Source organism: Panthera leo, chromosome E3 (genome assembly GCF_018350215.1).
Source record: "Panthera leo isolate Ple1 chromosome E3, P.leo_Ple1_pat1.1, whole genome shotgun sequence".
In the NCBI taxonomy this organism is placed as follows: domain Eukaryota; kingdom Metazoa; phylum Chordata; class Mammalia; order Carnivora; family Felidae; genus Panthera; species Panthera leo.
Genome location: NC_056694.1, coordinates 695382 through 713819, shown reverse-complemented (window position 1 = coordinate 713819; position 18438 = coordinate 695382). Strand labels below are relative to the sequence as shown.

Here is an 18438-nt window from a genome sequence, read left to right as displayed (position 1 = left end):
CAGTCTTTGAGTGAGATTATTTACGGCGAAAAGGCAGAGATTTTATGACTGCAAGAGGCAGTGAAGAACTTTCTATTAATCCACAGAAGTGACTGTCATAGTTCTATGAGGAAAATTGTGAATCTCTAGTCTTTTGGGAGAATGGAACCAAATTCACACCTGCCGCACACAGAGCTTTGTGGCGGAAGGACACCTCTTGGGAAGAAGGGTCCAGGCCTGGCGTCAGGCATTGGTCATCAGCTTGGGCTGTCACGGCCCCCCTGCTGGTGGCCCGGTGGCCTGGAAGGACGTCATCCACCAGCTTTCATTAGGGGACACACCATGTGGCTGCACCTGCCACGCTCTCCGGGACGTCCCAAGGCGTTAGGGAGCCCGGAACCACTGTTGTGTGGGGTTCGTCCGGCGCTCGGGAAGGCGGAAGCCTGGGAGCTTCTGCGCGGGTGTGGTGACACTGCCTTTTTTTTTTTTTTTTTTTTTTTTAATGTTTATTTATTTGTTTTGAGAGAGAGAAAGAGACAGCAAGCGGGGGTGGGGGGCAGAGACAGAAGGAGACAGAGAATCCCAAGCAGGCCCCTCGCTGTCAGTGCAGAGCCCGATGTGGGGCTTGAACTTACAAACCATGAGATCACGACCGGAGCTGGAATCAGGAGTCGGACGCCCAACCGACCGAGCCCCCCACGCGCCCCTGTGGTTCTGCTTTAAAACACCCCTCCGCTGGCCCGTGTGGAGGGCAGGTCCGGGGGTGTTCAAGGTCGGGGCGGACAGATCCTTCCTGCTGCTGGACCAACGGGACCCAGAGCCATGAAGGCAGGCGGGGTGGGTCCGGTCTGCGTGCATGCCGCCTGCCACCCGAAAGCCATGTCGACTTCTTAACCAGGGCAGCAGGCCTCAGGACTCTTGTCCCCTCCCCAGTGAGCACCCTCCCGCCTCTCGTCCAGTTGGCTCTTTTTTCTTGCTGGAACAGGCCTGTCTCCCTGGGCTGCCTGACCACCTTGTCCGGCGTCCTGCAGTCAGGACTGGCCCGTCTCCCTGTGCGCTGTGCCCACGGCCTCTCCCGGGCCTGCAGAGGACGGGGCAGTTCTGGTTCCGTGCAGGCTCCCGGGCAGCTCCTGTGACCGCAGAGTCGGCTCCCCGAGCCGCCCCATCAGGTGGGGGCCGGAGGCCGGAGGGAGCCCTCCAGGCCCCACTGGGCAGGCACAGAGCTGAGAGGTCGGGTGAGATGCTTGGTGTCCAGCCGGCCGGCAGGCCCCGCACAGAACCCAGCGGCAGCTCCAGCAGGAGAGCGGCCGCCCTGAGACCACGCGGGCCCAGCCGGAGTGGTTTCTGTGCTCCGAGAGGAGGGACTGACGTCTGGTCTGCAGCCTCTCGGCTCTGATCTCTGATCGATCGTCACCGGGGCGGGCTGTGGCCGAGGGAGCCGTCCCCTGGGGGAGGGAGCGTGCCCAGCCACTTCTCGGGAGCCCCTCTGTCATGGCTCAGGCACTTACACTCTCGCATCATGTGGACCATTTCCTGGGCCCGAGGGCGCCCTGTCTCCCGCCCCCGGCCTGGGCCCCTTCCCTCCTCTGGGTGGACGTCCCTGATTCTTCCAGGCCAGGCCTGCGTCCCCGCTGCAGTCTCAGGGGGGCCTGCGTCCCCTCGGCAGACGGCGGGGCGGGTGGCGCCCAGTGACGACGCGGGAGCAGGTGACTTTGTGGGTGCTGCCCGAGGACGCTCCAGCAGCGCTGAGGTTGGCTGCCAATGCCCAGGAAAACAGAATGTCACTGTAAAGCAAGTCCTCTTGCCCGTTTGGTTCCTTTTTTAAAAATCTTTATTGGGATAGAATCGGCATCCCACAAATTCACTTTTGGAAGAGTACAGTTCACAAAGTTGTGCGAACATCTCCCACTGGAGTGCTTTCTTTGGGTAAGTTCCATGCCCAGCATGGGGCTTGAGCTCACGACCCTGAGACTGAGAGGCACACAGTCTCTTGCCTGAGCCAGCCGGGCGCCCCAGTGCCTGCTTGGTTTCCTGTCATCACCCTTCTTCCCCCTGAAGTCGGAAGGCAGCCACCAGTCTCCGGGAAGCTATGGATTTACTGCTGAGCCCTGTGGGGAGCGCTGCAGGGGCGAGGGCGGGGGAGCGCCTCGTTCCCAAGCCTGCCCCAGTTCCGGGCTGTCTCGGGGCTCGGACCAGCCTGTCTTGCCCTCAGTCCAGTGGAACCCCAGAGTCACGTGGCCACTTCAGATCCTAGGACACTCTCTGCACCCTCTCCGCCTTGGGAGTGGGGTGCGTCTCTGTCCCCGCCCCTCCATCTGGGACCTTTAGAGGCAGCTGAGCTCTGAGGTAGCCCAGGTGCATCGCCGGGGGGAGCCCACGCGGAGTGGTCAGGGGACAGGAGGAGGAGGGGCGAGTGCCCATGGCCCCCGGGGCCGGCACTGCACCTGAATTCCCCGGGACCCCGGGGCCTGGTCGTGCTGTCTCGGCCACGGAATGTCCCGGACGGGTCACCGGAGGAGGGGAAGGAGGTGGGACAGGAAGTTACTTAGACGGGGCACAGGGATCGTGAGGCGGGAGATGTATCAGCAGAGATGATCCCACCACCCTGACCGCTGTGCTCCGCCATGACACGGGCAGGGGGAGTTCTGGGGAAAGAGCTCCCGGGCCAGCGTTCTGCTTGCCACCTTCCAGTTTGGGATTTCGGCTACCACCCTGCCCAGCAGAGGACAGCCCTGTGCTTCCTGGGGGACAGCCAGCTTGTGGGTCCTGGGAGGGGTGGGCGAAGTCAAGGCTGGAAGCTTGGGGCTGCAGGTGCGGGGCCCGGGAGGCTCGGGCGGGCGGGCAGGCGGTGTTGGGAGGACAGCGGGTCCAGGACGGGTGTGGGGGCTGGGCCGGCTGCCACTTGGGGCTTTCAGGGTCGGTCCGTGGGGCTGGGCAACTGTGCCCTCGAATTACAAAAGCCCAGTAATGGGGCAGGGGTGGGGGCCGACCACTCGGGGGAAACCAGCTCTCCCTTCCTCCCGTTGGCCTGCGGGGCCAGCGGCACCACGGGACAGAATGTGGTGGCGTGGCGGCCCCTGCCGGACAGAGGCGACACCGCAGCGCCTGAAGAGGGCCACCTAGGGGGGACCGCGTGCACAGTTTTCCCCACGCTCCAGGAACTGCAGATAGGACCAGGGCTGTGCATGCCTGAGGCCCCAGGTCTTCCTGACCTGACGGCCAGGCAGGGGGCTCAGGGGCTCAGAGAAGGGGAGCCTCAGCTGCCCGCCACCGCCCCCATGCCAGCTCCCCCGTACATGTCAGGGCAGCACAGAGCAGGTGCACGCCCAGTGCCTGGCACCACAGGGGAGTCCGTGACGGGTGGCAAGGGGCTCGCCGCACCCACAAACCGTGATCTGGGGGTAGTAGGAGCCCCCCGCAGAGGACACCCCCCTGGGGACAAGAGGGTCCCCGTGAAGGAGGGGGCTGGGAGGAGGGCTCAGGCCAGGCCTAGGGGCCTTCCAGCCCCTGGGACCCAGCGCTAGGCTGCAGGTGTCTGCCCCGGGGCCGTGGTCTCCTGAGGCACACAGCCCTGTGGCCCCTGCTCCTCCAGGCCTCTATTCTCCTCTCCCCTCCTCCCTCTTCCCTCTCCCCTCCTTCCTCCTCTCCCCCTTCCCTCCTCCTCCCTCCACCGTCCTCTCCCCCTCCTCCTCCTCCCTCCACCTTCCTCCTCTCCCCTCCCCCCCTTCCCTCCTCCTCCTTCCACCGTCCTCTCCCCCTCCTCCTCCTCCCTCCACCTTCCTCCTCTCCCCCTCCCCCTCCCTCCCCCTCCTCCCCCTCCCCTCCCCTTCCCCCTCCCCCCCTCCTTTTCTCTCTCCTTCTCTTTCTCCCACCGCTATGCCAGTTAGCTCTTGCCAGACTGCAGGCCATCCCAAATTTACCTTCAGGCAACAGCATTTTATGGTTCCGATTTTTATGTCTCTAGGGTCGGCTGCCGCACCTGAGGCTCCTCACTTGCATGGACATGGCCGGCACCTGAGCCGGGAGGCCTCTGGCAGCTGGGGCGTCACTGTCTCCGGGCCCTCTCCACGTGGTCTCTGCAGTGCGGTGTCTGGGGGCCAGGCTTGGTACCTGGAAGCTCAGGTTCCCAAGGAGAGACAGAGAGGCGGAGGCAGAGACAGAGAGGGCACCAGGTGGAAGCGACCTCCTTTTCGGACTCAGCCGGAGAAGTCTATCCCGTGTCTCGCAACGATCCTGCACTGGATGGAGCAATCACAGCCCCCCACTGAGACTCGAGGTGGGGACATGGATCCCACATCTCAGTGGGAGGTAGGAGGGATGTCAGTCGTGTTATAGAAGATCCCATAGGAGGGAAGACAGAGATGGATGATGGATGGATGGGCGGATGGATGGATGGGTGGATGGATGGAGAGATGATAGATGATGGATGAATGGATAATAGATGGGTGAATGGATGGGTGGATGGGTGGAGGGGTATATAGATGATAGATAGATGATGGATGGATAGGCGGATGGATGGATGGGTGGATGGATGGAGAGATGATAGATGTTGGATGAATGAATAGATGGGTGGGTGGGTGGATGGATGGATGGGAGGGTGGGCAGAGGGATGTTCTCTGGGAAATACAAGACCTGTCTCAAACGCCCTGTCCCATTGCACCTGTCTGAGACCTGTCCTGATGTACTCGTTCGTAGACTCAGTTCACGGCAGATGGGCTCAGAGGCAGGCAGCTCTGTTCGCAGTGTGCAGGGCATGACAGACTGTGAAGTACTTCCACACCTTCCTCCTCGTGCTTTGTGAGGCTGAGAGGCTTCTTGGCCACGGTGCTCTGCGGTGTGTGGGGGTCCCTTTGCCCTAGTCCGTCCTCAGGCCTGTGGTCTGATCTCGGAGGGAAGCCTTGTGAGCTGTGTGACCCAACGCCTCCCGCCTCGGTCTCCCCGTCCTCTAAGGGATGTGATGTCAGCCTTGTGTGGGGCCGCTGAGCCGTGGAAGGCGGGACCCCTTCGTTCAGGAGGCTCAGCACAGGGGTCACGACGTCAGACGCGAGAAGCACAGAGCCTCTGAGTTCTTACTGCAACACAGGGAGACCGGCGTGAGTACTCCTGTGAAGGGGACTCACAGGAGTAGAATGCAGCGCGTGTCCTTTCGTGGCTGGTGGATTTCACCAAGCGTCGTGTTTTCCGGGTTCATCCAGGTGGTGCGTGGGTCACTACTCGGCAGAGTAATATTCCACGGTGCGGCAGGCCACGTGGTGTTTACTCATTCCTTGTCTGATGGACACTGGGTTGCTTCCGCCTTCGGCTGTTGCGAATAATATTGAATTTCTACGTGCATAATGCGGACATGCATGTACAAGCTTTTATGTGAATGTGGTTTCGTTTCTCTGGGATCTGTACTTGGACTTGCTGGGCACCTGGGAATTCACTGACCGTCGGAGGACCTCCCAGACTGTTCACACAGTGGCTGCGAATTCTACGTGCCCAGCAGCCGTGGACGAGGGTTTGGGTCCCACACCGTCGCCACACTTGTCACTTTCTGTTTCTGAGTTGCAGCCATCGTTGTGCATGTGCACCTGTGTGTACGTGTGCCTCTCTGTGTGCATGTGTGCGTGCATTCCTGTGTGTGCGTTCCTGTGCATGTGCGTACATGTGCACATGCGTGCACCTGTGCCTGTGTATTCCTGTGTGTACATGCGTGCATCTCTGTGTGCCTGTGTGTTCCTGTGTGTGCGCCTGTGTGTGCATGTGCACGTGCATGCGTGTCTGTGTGTGCGTGTGAGGGGGGGAGAAGTGGGATCTACTAGTGTCTCGACCTGCATTTCCCTGACGGCTGAGGGTGTCGAACATCTTTTCGTGTGCGTCCTGGCCAGCTGTAGGTCTTAGAGGAGCGTCTATTCCGATCGTCTTCTTGTTGCTAAACTGGGTCACTTGCCTTTTTTATTGTTGACTTGCAGAGGTTCCTTATAAGTGATTTTTTGGAATTTTTTTTCCACTGATTTGCAGGTGAACTTAAGATCCACTGCTGAACGTCCTTGCCGGAAGGGGACAGGGTCAGGGGAAGAGAGCAAGCCCCAGTGTCCTATTTCGGACCTCACCCTTCTCCCCAAACCACGGGAACGGCTGACAGTGGCAGACAGCCCCAGAGGACCTGACCCTTGCGGCCCGCCCGGCCCCGGGGACGCCTCACGCGCAGGGGGGGACCATGCCTTTGCCGGCCCTCGGGACGGGTGGGAGCGCCTCCCACACCCACCCTCCTCCCACTGCCAGATGCTGTCGTGTTCTTGCTCTTTGGGAAACCAAGCAAAACTGTCTTTCAATGTCCCCAAGCCCACTCGGCAACCCTCAGCACCCCACCCCCACATCATCTCTGGGGACACCCCCGGAGACCCGCACCTCCCGAGGCAGTTTCTGGGCTAGCGCCACTCCCAGACGGCGATGTGGAAAGCATCCGGTGGCTGTGGCCGGCTCCCCCAGCCTGTGGGGCTGTGACTTCTGGGCTAGGGCAGGACGGCGCCCTCTTTGCACATCTGTCGGCCCCTCGTTTCGTCCTCTCTCCCGTGAGGCCCTGGGTGACTCGGATCCTCTTTCCTTTTGCTTTGTCTGTGTTTCTCTTGGTGAGCAAACAAATGACCGTGTCTACGGGGGCGGGGCCGTGGGCTGATGGCCTACCCGAGGGCTGGCTGGAAAACAGGAACTCTGTGGGGACAGCCACACCAGGAGGCTGTTTCTCGTGGCCAGGCATGTGGCCTCCCTGGACCTCGTGCCGACCCTCCTCGGCTTCCCCATCCCGTGTCCTCCCGGGGGCTTTGCCCACAGCTGACACTCCGGCTCCCAGTGGAGGCCAGGGGCCCCCTGGGGACTGGCAGGCCCAGGGAGGAGGGAGGGCCAAGGCACCCGGGTGCGGCCACCCTGCCCAGAGAGGGCCGGAGGAGGGCGCGAGGCCCCGGGGGAGGGTTCCGGGACCCGTCCTGGTTCCCGCTCTGCTCACAGCTTGCCCGAGGCCGCCCTGGGATCTGCTGCTTGCTCGGTGTCTGCGGGGAGGGCTCCAGGCTGGGGTCTGGGTCTGGGAGGCAGTGTCTGCCCTGCCTACTCCAGGGTCAGGCCTGATGCAGTGTAGGCCTCGTGCCCGGTGTTGAGGGGGGGAGCTCTGGCAGGGGCTGGACCCCCTCTGCTGGGTGCCTTGGGGTCCCTGTCTCCTCCCCGATTAGGTGGCCGGCTCCTCCAACCTGCTCAGGGTTCTGCACGGAGCAGGAGCGCAGTGAACACTGTCGAGGCGCGTGGCCACCGCCCGGTCCCAGGGGAGGAGGGGCCCGGCTCCCGGGAAAGACAGGGCCGTGTAGACCAAAGAACTCTGAGCGTTCGCCCGGCTCCTCCTGCGTGCTGGCCCAGGGGTGGAGGGGATCGGCCTCCACGCTGCCCACCTCCTTTGGGCTGGGTGTGCCCCCTCCCCTGTCCCAGGCGGGACTGCCAACCCTACCTGCTTTACAGAATTTCCTCAAGAATCTGGAGACGGCTGGTGTCCGGGCAGAAAAAGAGGGAGCCAAGGCAGGCAGTTGGTGGTCAGCTCCCCTCGGGGCTCCTGGCATCCAGGGAAAAGGGGACACCTCTGTGGGGACACCTGGGGGGACACCTCTGTGGAGACACCTCTGTGGGGACGGGGACACCTGAGGCACCCAGGCCCTCATGCTGCCTCCTTGTCTCTGAACTTGTCCTCTCCACCTACCATCTGTCCTGTGCCCCCCCCCCCCCCCCCCCGCTGTCCCGCCTCACTCACCCCTTCCCTGAGAGCTCCCTCCAGCCCCGCACAGCCCTCCCGGGCACCCTGCTCACTGTAGCCTTCCCTGTCCCCGTCTCTGGCCCTCTGCCTCTGTGCCCACGGACCCCGGGGGGACCCCTCCCTGTTCTCCCTGACACTTTGTGGCCTCTCCTCCCCCCTCCATCCAACACGGGTGACGGCCAGTCTCTTGGCCTCCCTGGAGGCAGGGACTGGACTACAGGGGCTCCCACCCCAGACAGGGCACACAGTAGGTGCTCAGTAAGTGTGTGGAATGGGTCCACCAGGATGGAGCAGGGAGGGCGTTCTCCACATCAGCCTCTGGAGGGCAGGACAAAGAGGGGACACCAGGTGGGGGTCCCACAGGAAGGTATGGCCCCGGGCAGGGCTGCAGGCCAGGGGTGTAGGCAGGAACCTGGAGACGTGAGAACGGGCAGCTGGGGCAGGCAGCTGGGGCCCCGAGGGCTTCCTCTGGCTTCAGGGGGAGGAAAATGCACCCCCAGACTTGGGCCCGGGGCTCTAAGGCGGTCAGACCCCCACCCCGTTTGCTTTATGTCTCCCCAAGTTAGATTTGTCCAGGCATCCTGGACCGTCCCCGATGCAGGTGGGCGGGAGGCTGGGGAGGGGAGAGAGCCCGTGGGTCCCCTTGGGTGCAGGCCACAGGGGGAGGTGTGGGTGCCCGCCAGCCGGCTGATGGCTTCCTGACTTGTACGAAGGCGGCTAAAAACAGCGATGTGTAACTGTGTTAGTTCACTCGTGAGGCTTTGAACTACAGACATTTGTCCCCCCAGCTCTGGGGGTGGCCCCCGTGGAGGCCAGGCTCCTCCCGGAGGCTCTGGGGGAGGCAGCTGCTCCAGGACGCTCCCCTTGCCACCCCCCTGACCCCCGATCTCTTCGTCCTTCATCACATGGCACTCTCCCTGGGTGCGTGTCTGTGTCCAAATCCCCCTTTTATAAGGACTCGGCCATTGGATCAGGGCCCACCCCTCATGTGCAAAGTCCCCCTCCCAGATAAGGCCACTTTCACAGTTCAGGGGTACAGGGGCTGGGACTCCAGCATGGCTTTAGGGAGACAATTCAACCCACAGCATAAATCAGCAAATGCGGGACACTGCGAAGGCAATCCTGCAGCCCGGGGTGGGGGGTGCTGCCCTCCAGGACCCTTCGTTGCGGGGCGACTGTCCCCACCAGGCACCAGAGCGGCCCTCCTGCCCCAGCACAACCTCGCTGCCTACCAGGAGGCGCCTCAGCGGGACGGCCTGCTCTTGAGGCCCCCTGGGCCACTCTCGCCTCAACCAGCCTCGGTTTCTCCATCCCGTCTGGACCCCTGCCTTCAGTTTTGGGGCTCCGTCTCCGTGGCTGGGCCGGAGGGTCTCTGTCCTCTGCCCGCCAACGCTGCGCATCCTGGGACCCCCGAGCAGCCCAGGGCCTGCTCTCCAGCGAGGTTCTCCATGACCAGGCCCAAGTTTCAGGCCCAGAGCAGTCCAGGGTCTTCCCAGCCCAGCTCACACGTCCGAGCTGCACGCCGGCCAAGCCGGGATTCCCTCAGCTTCCAGCCGCCCCAGCGTCCGCCTGATCAGGACTAGAGACGTCAGGGGTGTGGACAGACACCACACAGCATTCCCGTGCCCCAGAGCCGCTCGCAGCTTGGAGGGGGACTCCACGGACTAGAAAGGTTTCTTGGTAGTCACATCAGTTCGTGCTTTGGAGGTCTTAGAAATCCAGTTGGTAGGATGGAAAGAGCTTGGTGGTAAAAAGACAGGAAACTGTCGAGAGGTGGTTCCCTTTGTATTCTGCTCAAGGGGGTATTAGAACGCAGGGTGCTCTGGGCCTGATCATCTCAAGACTCTGGGCTGGGAGCTGGGTGTTCTGAGGTCCATGGACAAAATCCTGACACTGGGCAGGGGTCATCTTTCCTCATGTGGGGAATTCTGCCCGGGGCCGTCTGGGAGGGCTTCAAGGAGGAGGAGGCGGCAAGGAGCTGTGTGTATCTGCAGGGAAGGGAGCCTGGCAAGGCTCCTGTCACCCGCCTTGGGAAAGTGGGTTCTCTGTCAGTAGAGGCCAAGTGCGAGGCTGAGGGCAGTGTCCATCCCTTCAGAGGGGCCCAGGACGGGCCCCGATCCCTGGAAGCCTGTGTCCATTCCACTCCTTCCTCGGGAGGGCCAGCCCCTGCCAGTGCCGACGTGCCTCCCTGTCCCCTAGCCCAAGGGGCCCGGTCTCACCTTGGCTCTGCCAGCTGGTGAGACGCCGGTTCCCCTGCCGGCCAGCTGTGCGTGGCCTCCCCCGGGGCTGTGGGGATGGGCAGCAGGCAGGCCCCGCCCCCCGGAGCTCCCCGTCTGCTCGGGGTGGCTGAGCGGTCATGGGCGGGCAGGCACTGGCTGTCCAGGCCCCTGCCTGGGCTCAGAAGATGCTTGAGTAACTGGGACTCAGGGACCTTCAGCAGAGCCTTGCAGACCAAGGACAGCGGGAGGGGCAGGCGAGCCGCCCACGCCGACCCCTCGCCTCCCACGAGACCCGGGCCGGTTCTGACCCGGCACCGGCCGTGCTGTCACAACCCTCGGCAGCCCGACCGCAGCCAGCAGGAGCCCTTGGGGGGGCCCACCCCCACCCCTTGCCGGGCAGCCCGGGCAGGGGCTGCACATCTTGCTTTCGCCTCCTTTGGGGTCATCCCTCCCCCGGGGACTGTGTCATCACCCCTTCAGTCGGAAGGGGGAAGGGGCGACAGAGAAGGCAGAGGACCCCCCCTCCCCACCCGACAGGGTGAGGCCAGCTGCTCAGGCCGTTCCCTCCCATGGAAAGCGCTTGCCCGTCCCTTTCCTGGTCTTCCTCCGAGCCCTTCTGTGCCCCCCCACCCCCCCGTCCTTCCATGCTGTTCTCTGTCCCCAGGTGGAACCACGTCCAGGTCCACGGCAGTCGGCCTCTGGGCACCTGACCAGCGTGTGTGTCTTTCTCTTTCCCAGTTATCCGTTTACCCCGGTCCTGACTTGTATAAGCCATGTGTAGCTTGGAGCCAGTGACTGAATTGCCCCATGCCTCGGTTTCCCCATAAAATGGGAGTTAAATAAGAAAGTATTTATTTAAAAACAATTTTTTTATTATGTTTCTTTATTTTTGAGAGGCAGAGAGAGACAGAGCATGAGTAGGGGAGGAGCAGAGAGAGAGGGAGACACAGAATCTGAAGCAGGCTCCAGGCTCTGAGCGGTCAGCCCAGAGCCCGACGTGGGGCTCGAACCCGTGAACTGTGAGATTGTGACCTGAGCTGAAGCCGGACATTCAAACGACTGAGCCACCCAGGCGCCCCAATAAGAAAGTATTTCTAGGGGTTCAACCTCATGCCTGGTGCCTGGTACCTGGTCAAAAGCTGTAACTTGCTAACGTCTTCCTTCGGCAACATTCTTGCTTGTGCTGGGGGGTAGGATCTGACCCTGGCACCGGACCCAGAGATGAAAATGCCATCTGTCCTCATTCACAAGGCTCCAGTCCGATGGGGGAGGCAGACGTGTGACCAGTTAAACCTCACAGCACCACGGGATGCCTGGCTGGCTCGGTCGGTGGAGCCTGTAACTCTTCATCTTGGGGTTGTGAGTTCAGGCCCCACGCTGGGTGTGGAGACTGCTGAAAAAAATGATAAACAGCACACAGCCCGACAGGATCTAGAAATGCAGACCTAAGTGGGTTGCCGCGTTCTGTGGAAAAGGTGGCTGAGGCTCCGGGAGCTCCGGGACCCTCTGTTGGCCGGGGTGCGGGGAGCCAGGCCCCAGGGAGCAAGCCAGTGCAGCCTTGACAGAGTGCAAGTTCACAGACTGGCCACGGATTCGAACGCCTTTCCCCTTGTCCCCGAGGGGACTCCCCTTGGACAGTCCCAAAGGTGTCGGTGGTGGACTCCGTGGTGTGGCCTGTGACTCTGAAAGTCTGCAAACAGCCCAGCGGCCCCTCAGCCCACAGCTGGGTGGACATGTGATGGTCCCGCCGAGCCCTGAGCAGGATGCAGCCATTGAACAAGAAGGAAGTGAATCTGTATGTATGGACTTGGGAGATAGGAAGGTTTATTAAGTGAAAATAAATCAACCGACCAAAAACCAAACCAAAACAAATGACAAAAAAAAAAAAAAAAAGAAAGAAAGGCGGCAGATCAGAAGGACTAGGGACTCCCCTGGTGTTCTCACAGGCCAGGGACCATTCTGGAAGGACGCTAAGGGATTGTTAACAGTGTTTGGGTCAGAATTTCCTGGGGTGGGGGTGGAGAGAAGCTATAATTTTTCGGTCTGATAGTTTCAATTTGCAGTAACAGCAGGTACCATTGCATTCATAACAAGAAAATGGAAAGAATTTGAAAAACTGCAGAGGCAAGCAGACGAGGAGACAAGGGGACACCTTTGTGACCTGTCCCCTCTATCTCCCCTCACCTGCACTCGTGGGTCCCTGGCCTCCTGCCAGAGGGGCTTTATCCCGGGCACGGTGACCGGCAAGGTGACAGGTGTCCTGTCCCTTCTGCGGCCTGAGCGCCCGCTGACGCCGGTGCCCGCTGGCCACCTCCTCCCGGGTGGGACGCGGTGCTCGGATGGGCGTGGGCGGCGGGCAGACCTCCGGGCTGGTCCCCACGCGCGCGGGCTGGGGGCCCGGGGCGGGCGCGGAAGGAGGCCGCCAGCCCGCCCGCCCGCGCCGCTGGGGGCCGCCCGCGGGCCGCGCCGGCCAGAGCAGAGCGCGCCGTGCGCCCCGGGCCCCGCGCCGGCACACGCTCGGCGGCCGCGGCGGCGACACGAGCGGCGGCGGAGCCGGGCCGGGCGGCAGGAATGCGGAACCGGCGCGCGGGCTGAGGCCGCCCAGGATGGCGCAGGGCCGCGGGCGGCGGGCGGCCTGCGTGGGGCGCTAGCGCGGCGGGCGCACGCTCCGGGCCCGGCCCCGGCATCGCGGGCGGGCGGCATCGCGGCCATGGCCAAGGAGCGGCGAAGGGCGGTCCTGGAGCTGCTGCAGCGGCCGGGGAACGCGCGCTGCGCCGACTGCGGCGCCCCGGGTAGGTGCGGGCCGGGCGGGTGCGCCCCGGGGTGGCCGCGGGGCCCCGGCGGGTGTGGGGCCGGGGTGGGTGCGGGGCCGGAGCCCGGGCGGGTGCGGGGCCGGGGCCCGGGCCGGGGAGGGTGCGGGGCCGGGATGGGTGCGGCCCGGGGTGGGGGCCGGCCTGGATGCCGGCCCCGGGCGTGGGGGGGGGGGGGGTGGGCAGGAGGGCTGCTTGCGGCGCCTGCGTGGCTGGGGGGCGCGGGCCGGAGTGCACCTGCACGGAGCCGGACGTCGCCTCCCAGCGGCCCCGGGCCTGAGGCTGTGTCGTCTCCCTCCACCCCCTCCCCCCGCCCCCCACCCCGGGCTGCGTGTCTCGCTGTCACCCGCGGACCTCCGCCGCCCCAGACCTCCGCCGCCGCGTTGCGAAACCTCGGCTCCGCAGAGAAAGAGGAAATCGCGCGGGCGAGCGGCTGCAGGGAGGGAAAGGGCCAGGCGGCCCCGCGGGCTTCGGGCTTCTGTGCGTGGGTGTGTGTGTGTGGGGGGGGGTCCACCTGGCTCCCCGCCACCTAGAGGTGACGTCATGGCCCCCACCTCGAGCCACCCTTTCGCCGGGGGATCAGGGGGCAGGGGAGCAAGGACCGGCTGGGTCCCCGTGAAGCTGGTGGGGTGGGAAAGGGCTCCCCCCTCTCCCCCCGCTGGTGCCCGGCTGCGCTGGGCAGGCGGCCAGTCCAGGTGGCGCTCCGGGGAGGGGGCAGGTGCGGCCTGTAACGAGCTCGCAGTCCATCCACCTGCGCGGATCCTCCCCGCCGCCGGCATCTCCTGGACTTTGCTCCTGGGTGGCCCCTGCTCTGGGGTGATTTCCAAGGTGCCAGAGTCCTGAGTAGTTTCCCCTCCCTTCCTGGGGCTAATTGTCCTGGGATTGACAGGGAACAGACAGGCTGTGCCCTCAGGCCATCAGCACCTGCTTCTGAGCCCAAGGCAGCAGCCCCTGGGCCTCGCTGAAGGTGGGGGTGGGGCAGGAACAGCCCCTAGAGGCTCACCTGCTCCCCGCCTCCGTGGAGGGTGACCCCCCTCAGGCGCTGTCCCCCAGGCACTCCAGGGGGACACTGGACGCTCTGCTGGGGGCTTCTAGCCTGAGCTCCTCAGAACAAAGCTAGCGCCCCATGGGGAGGCTAAAGGCCTGCATTCGTCCTGAGACACCAGTCTGAGACGTGCGTCCTGGGCACTCCCAAAGGGACCCGGTCCCCGGCTCCCCTCTGTCGCCCACCCGCTAGGCCGGGAGGCGTCTCTGGCAGCCCTAGGTCCTGGGAATCTGCTGGTCAGCGGCAGTGTTGGAGCCCGAGTGCCCCAGAGGGGAGGCAGCGACAGGCCTTTCCGGAAGCCGAGCAGCCTGAGGTGGCCGTTCTCCCGGCCCCCTGAGCTCGGGAGCCACAGGGCCCACCCTGGTGGTGCGGTGGGGGCAGCACTGGCATAGCTACTGTGCCCTGCCCCCACCAGCTGGGCTGGTTCACCCCACGCTCTCCCTCCCTCTTCCAGACCCGTATTTCCACTTGTTCAGGAAAGCTGGCCTCGCCGGGGAGAGGGCAGCTGAGAAAGGGCAGCCAGGATGTTCTCAGACGTGGGCTGGGGGCCGGGCTGGGGGGGGGGGGTCGGGCCCCGTCCTTCCTGGTCACACTGCTTGGAAGCAGTTTCTTTGGACCCAGAGCCCCCCCCCACCCCGGCTACCTCCGGGGCCCCCAGCCTGTAGGTGGGAGAGGGGGCTTCCTTGGCCTGTTGGGCCCTGCGGGGGGGCCCCTCCCCTCCAGTGGGCACTGCCTTGCCCCGCCCACCTGCTCAGCTGGCATCCGCCGCCTCGAGGCAGGCACGCGGGGCTCTGGAGTGGTGGGTTCTTGCAAGCCCAGCTCTCCTTGGCACTGGGCCAAGCCTCTCGTCTTCCAGAATCGACCCACAAATCGGTCCACGACACTGGCATTTTGCCTGATCTGTCGGGCAGCTTTGTGGAGCCCGTTTCACAGCTGGGGAAACTGAGGCCTTGGAAACTTGAGCCACCTCGGGGGACATGGTGCTTCAAAGGCCGAGCAGGTCTCCTGATGCTGTAGCCCTGCCCCCCGCTCTCCTGGCCTCCCCCCTGCTCCAGGGGTGTGTGGAGGGGTGAGGCCTGCTACCCTGCCTCCTCCCTCGTGATCCCCATAGAATGCTCGCCTACAGTCCCTGCTGCTTGGATGAAGCCGCCTAGTCTGTCCAGGTTCTGAGCCACCGTGGGGTGCTGCCGCGGCCCAGATGGGCGACTGGGGGCCACTCTGTGGTGACACGGACCGGCTCGTGGTTGTCCTGACCACAGCCAGGAGCAGGGCATCGCCAGGGCAAGGGTCCCCGAGGCCTGGGCCCTGGACAGCAGGACATCAGGGCGGGCCTGGGCCGCCTCCAACACCTGGCCCGGTGGGGGTGGGGGGCCTTGCGGTGGATTTGGGCAGACCTGGACGGCTGGTCGTGTGAGGGCTCCTGGGAGGGGGCAGTCCCTGCAACCCTCACAGGACCTGCTCCCAGACCCTCCCTCCCTGTTACCTGCCCCAGCAGCGGCCCCCCCCCCGCCTTTGAACACGGGACCCGGCTGACAGCCTCCAGAGAAGCGTTTCTCGTGACGGGCCTGGGGGAGTAAGTGTGTTTGCATCCGTTTCTCGGCAAGGCCCGGGTGGGGGCCCCATCTGGAGGGGTGGGGCGGCCCGCACATCCTCCAAGCTGCCTGCCTAGTCGGGACAAGTCCTGACCTCGGGTCCGGTGCCCTGGAGGGACTTGGGGTTCTCAGCTGTTCACCTGGCTTTGGGCGTGGGCCATCATTCTGCGGTGCTCTGATGAGCAGAGACACCTGAGGCACCAGGTAAAACCAATTCTGGAGCGCCCGGGCCTTCTGGCTTGAGCGGGCGGCTCAGCGAGCGGGGGTCTCTGGGCCGGGCCAGACAGCGGATGTTCTGGGCTGCCCCACGCACGTTTTCCAGAGCCAGGACCCAGAGGGTCTGGGCGTGACTGACCTGGGGGGTCCTCGCGGCTCAGCCGGGACCCGGCGTGTGCCCGCACGGCCTCTCAGGTGACCTCAGCACGAGCCCCTCCCGCAGCCCTGCCAGGCCTCGCGGGAGAGGCGAGTCTTCCAAAATCGGAATCGCCGTGAGCCAGGACAGAAGCAGCTTGGCGGGGAGGAATTTCCGGAATGTGGCCTAGTTTGGGAGAGGGTCCCCTGGGTGGGCGCGTGGTCGGCGGAGGGCTGCTGAGGAGTGGGCGGGCAGCCCCACCTGAGTCTCGGGTTAGCCAACATGGTGTTGTTGTGGTAAAACACGGGTAACAGAAGAGCTACCATTGCAACCATTGTAAGTATGCAGTTCGGCGACAGGAGGTACTGCTCGTTATCATGCAGCTGTCCCCGCTGTCCGTCTCCCGAGCTCTGTTCATCCTGTCACTCTGAAACACGGACCCCCGCCCGCTCCTCCAGCGCCGACCCCACCGTCCAGCCTTGTCCGGGAGTCTGACCACCCCCGGACCGTGTGTGAGCGGGTCCCGGTGCGTGTCCCCCCGGGTCGTGAGTCTGATGACCCCGGGACCGTGTGGGAGCGGGGTCACGCGGTGTTTGTCTTGTGCTGGCTTATTCCACTCAGCCTCAGGTCCTGTTATCCACCTCATGGGACCACGTTCTGCTCTTGTGTGGATGGGCCACGCTTTGTCCCGTCATCCACCCGTGGACACCTAGGTGACTTCCACCTCCTGGCTGCCATGAACGTGGGTGGGTGGGTGGGTCTCTGAGTCCTGCTTTCAAGTCTTGGGGGTGGAGACGGAGGAGGGGATCGCTGGGTCACGTGAGGACCCTGTGTGACTGGCGAGGGGAACCTGCAGGCTGTTTTCCATACCTGGTTCTGTGCTGAGGCCACAGGCCAGCGGTCCGGTGTGTGTGTGTGGGGGGGGGGGGGGGTGCTGCTGGCAAGGAGTGGTTGCTCAGGACGCAGCCACCGCCCTCACCTGTTCCCCAGACTGCACCCGCTCCCCACGTGGGAGGCACAGCCACGGTGCCTGTCCTGCCGGGGGAGATGCACGTGGCCGAGATGGCCCCCGAGCCGACCCAGGGCTTCTGGGTTGACCAGAAGGGGCCCGGGCTGGCTTCTCCCTCCACACGGGTGTGTGAGCTGTGCCCGCGTTCCAGCTGCATGTGGGGCAGGGGATGGGGTGAGGGCGACCTTGTCCCTGGTACCCTCCTCGTTTGCTGCTAGCTTTGGGCTGTGTTTGCTAAGCCCTGGTCTGCACCAGGTGCCCCCCTACAGGCATGTCCCCTGTTCACTTACTCCCCATGCCTGTGAGCTGGCTGCACGGTCCCAGCTCACCCAGGCCCCCAGTACCCCCTCAGGCCCCTGCCTGGCCAGGCCCAGGGGTGCAGGGGGAGGGTGTGGGCTTTCTCGTCTGCTGCTCTCCATCAGGCCCAGGACAGTGGCTGGGACAGGCTCTTCTCCCCCTTCTTTCTTTAAAAAAAAAATTTTTTTTTTTAAACATTTATTCATCTTTGAGAGACTAAAGGAAACAGAGTGCAAGCAGGGGAGGGGCAGAGAGAGAGGGAGACACAGAATCCGAAGCAGCCTCCGGGCTCCGAACTGTCAGCACAGAGCCGGACACGGGGCTCGAACCCACGAACCGTGAGACCGTGACCTGAGCCGAAGTCAGACGTTTAACCGACTGAGCCCCCCAGGCACCCCTTTCCTTTTATGGTTTTAAAATAGGGGCGCCTGGGTGGTTCAGTCCGTTAAACGTCTGACTCTTGATTTCGGCTCAGGTCATGATCCCAGGGTCGTGGGTTCGAGCCCCGCATCGGGCTCTGTGCTGGCAGCTCGGAGCCTGGAGGCTGCTTCAGATTCTGTGTCTCCCTCCCTCTCTTCCCACCCACCCCCCCACCCCCGCTCACGTTCTGTCTCTGAAAAATGAATAAACGTTAAAAAACATTTACAAAAATCCTTTAAAGCTGAGATGTGACTCCCACACAGCATTCGATTAGGGTCAGGGGTACAACATACCGATCCGATATCATGTGTGTTGCCATAGGCCCCCCACAGTAGTTAGCGTCCGTCGCCACAGTTACAAGTTTTGCTCGTGTGGAGACCTTTCAACATCTACTCTCTTAGCAACTTGCACCTATACAATCCGGTGTCATTAACCACAGTCCCCACGCTGTCCCTTACACCCCCGGGTCTTACTGTCTTACACCTGGAAGCTTGTGTGTCTGGACCCCCTTCACCCGTTTCACCTGCCCCACCGGGAGCCACCGATCTGGCCTCTGTATCTATGACTTCAGGGGATTTTTCTTAGATTTCACGGGTAGTAGTTGTCTTTCTCTGTATGGCTTATTTCACTAGCCACGCCCTCAAGGTCCATCCATGTTGTCGCAAATGGCAGGGTTTTCTTTTTTTTTTATGGCCGAATAATAATGTGTATGTGAACGCATTTTCTGTGTCTTCTCGTCCACCAGTGGAAACTTAGCTGCCTCCGCGTCTTGTCCCTCGTGAATTATGCTGCAGTGAACGTGGGGGTGCAGACACCGTTCTGAGTTAGTGCTTTTGTTTCCTTTGGGTAAATACCCAGAAGTGGAGTTGCTGGATGTTACAGTACTCCTATTTTTAATTTTTGAGGAACCTCCATAGTGTCTCCCACAGTGTCTGTAC

The 18438-nt window shown here is 63.2% G+C and overlaps 1 protein-coding gene across 1 annotated transcript in view; it reads left to right on the top strand.

Annotated features, from left to right (window-relative positions):
• Positions 1–12644: 12644 nt before the first annotated feature.
• ADAP1 (ArfGAP with dual PH domains 1) overlaps positions 12645–18438 on the top strand; it is a 52278-nt gene continuing 46484 nt past the window's right edge. The window contains exon 1 of the mRNA XM_042921204.1: positions 12645–12767. Coding sequence (XP_042777138.1) covers positions 12686–12767 — 82 coding nt within the window. The 5' untranslated portion in view covers positions 12645–12685. The remainder of the gene's footprint in view (positions 12768–18438) is intronic.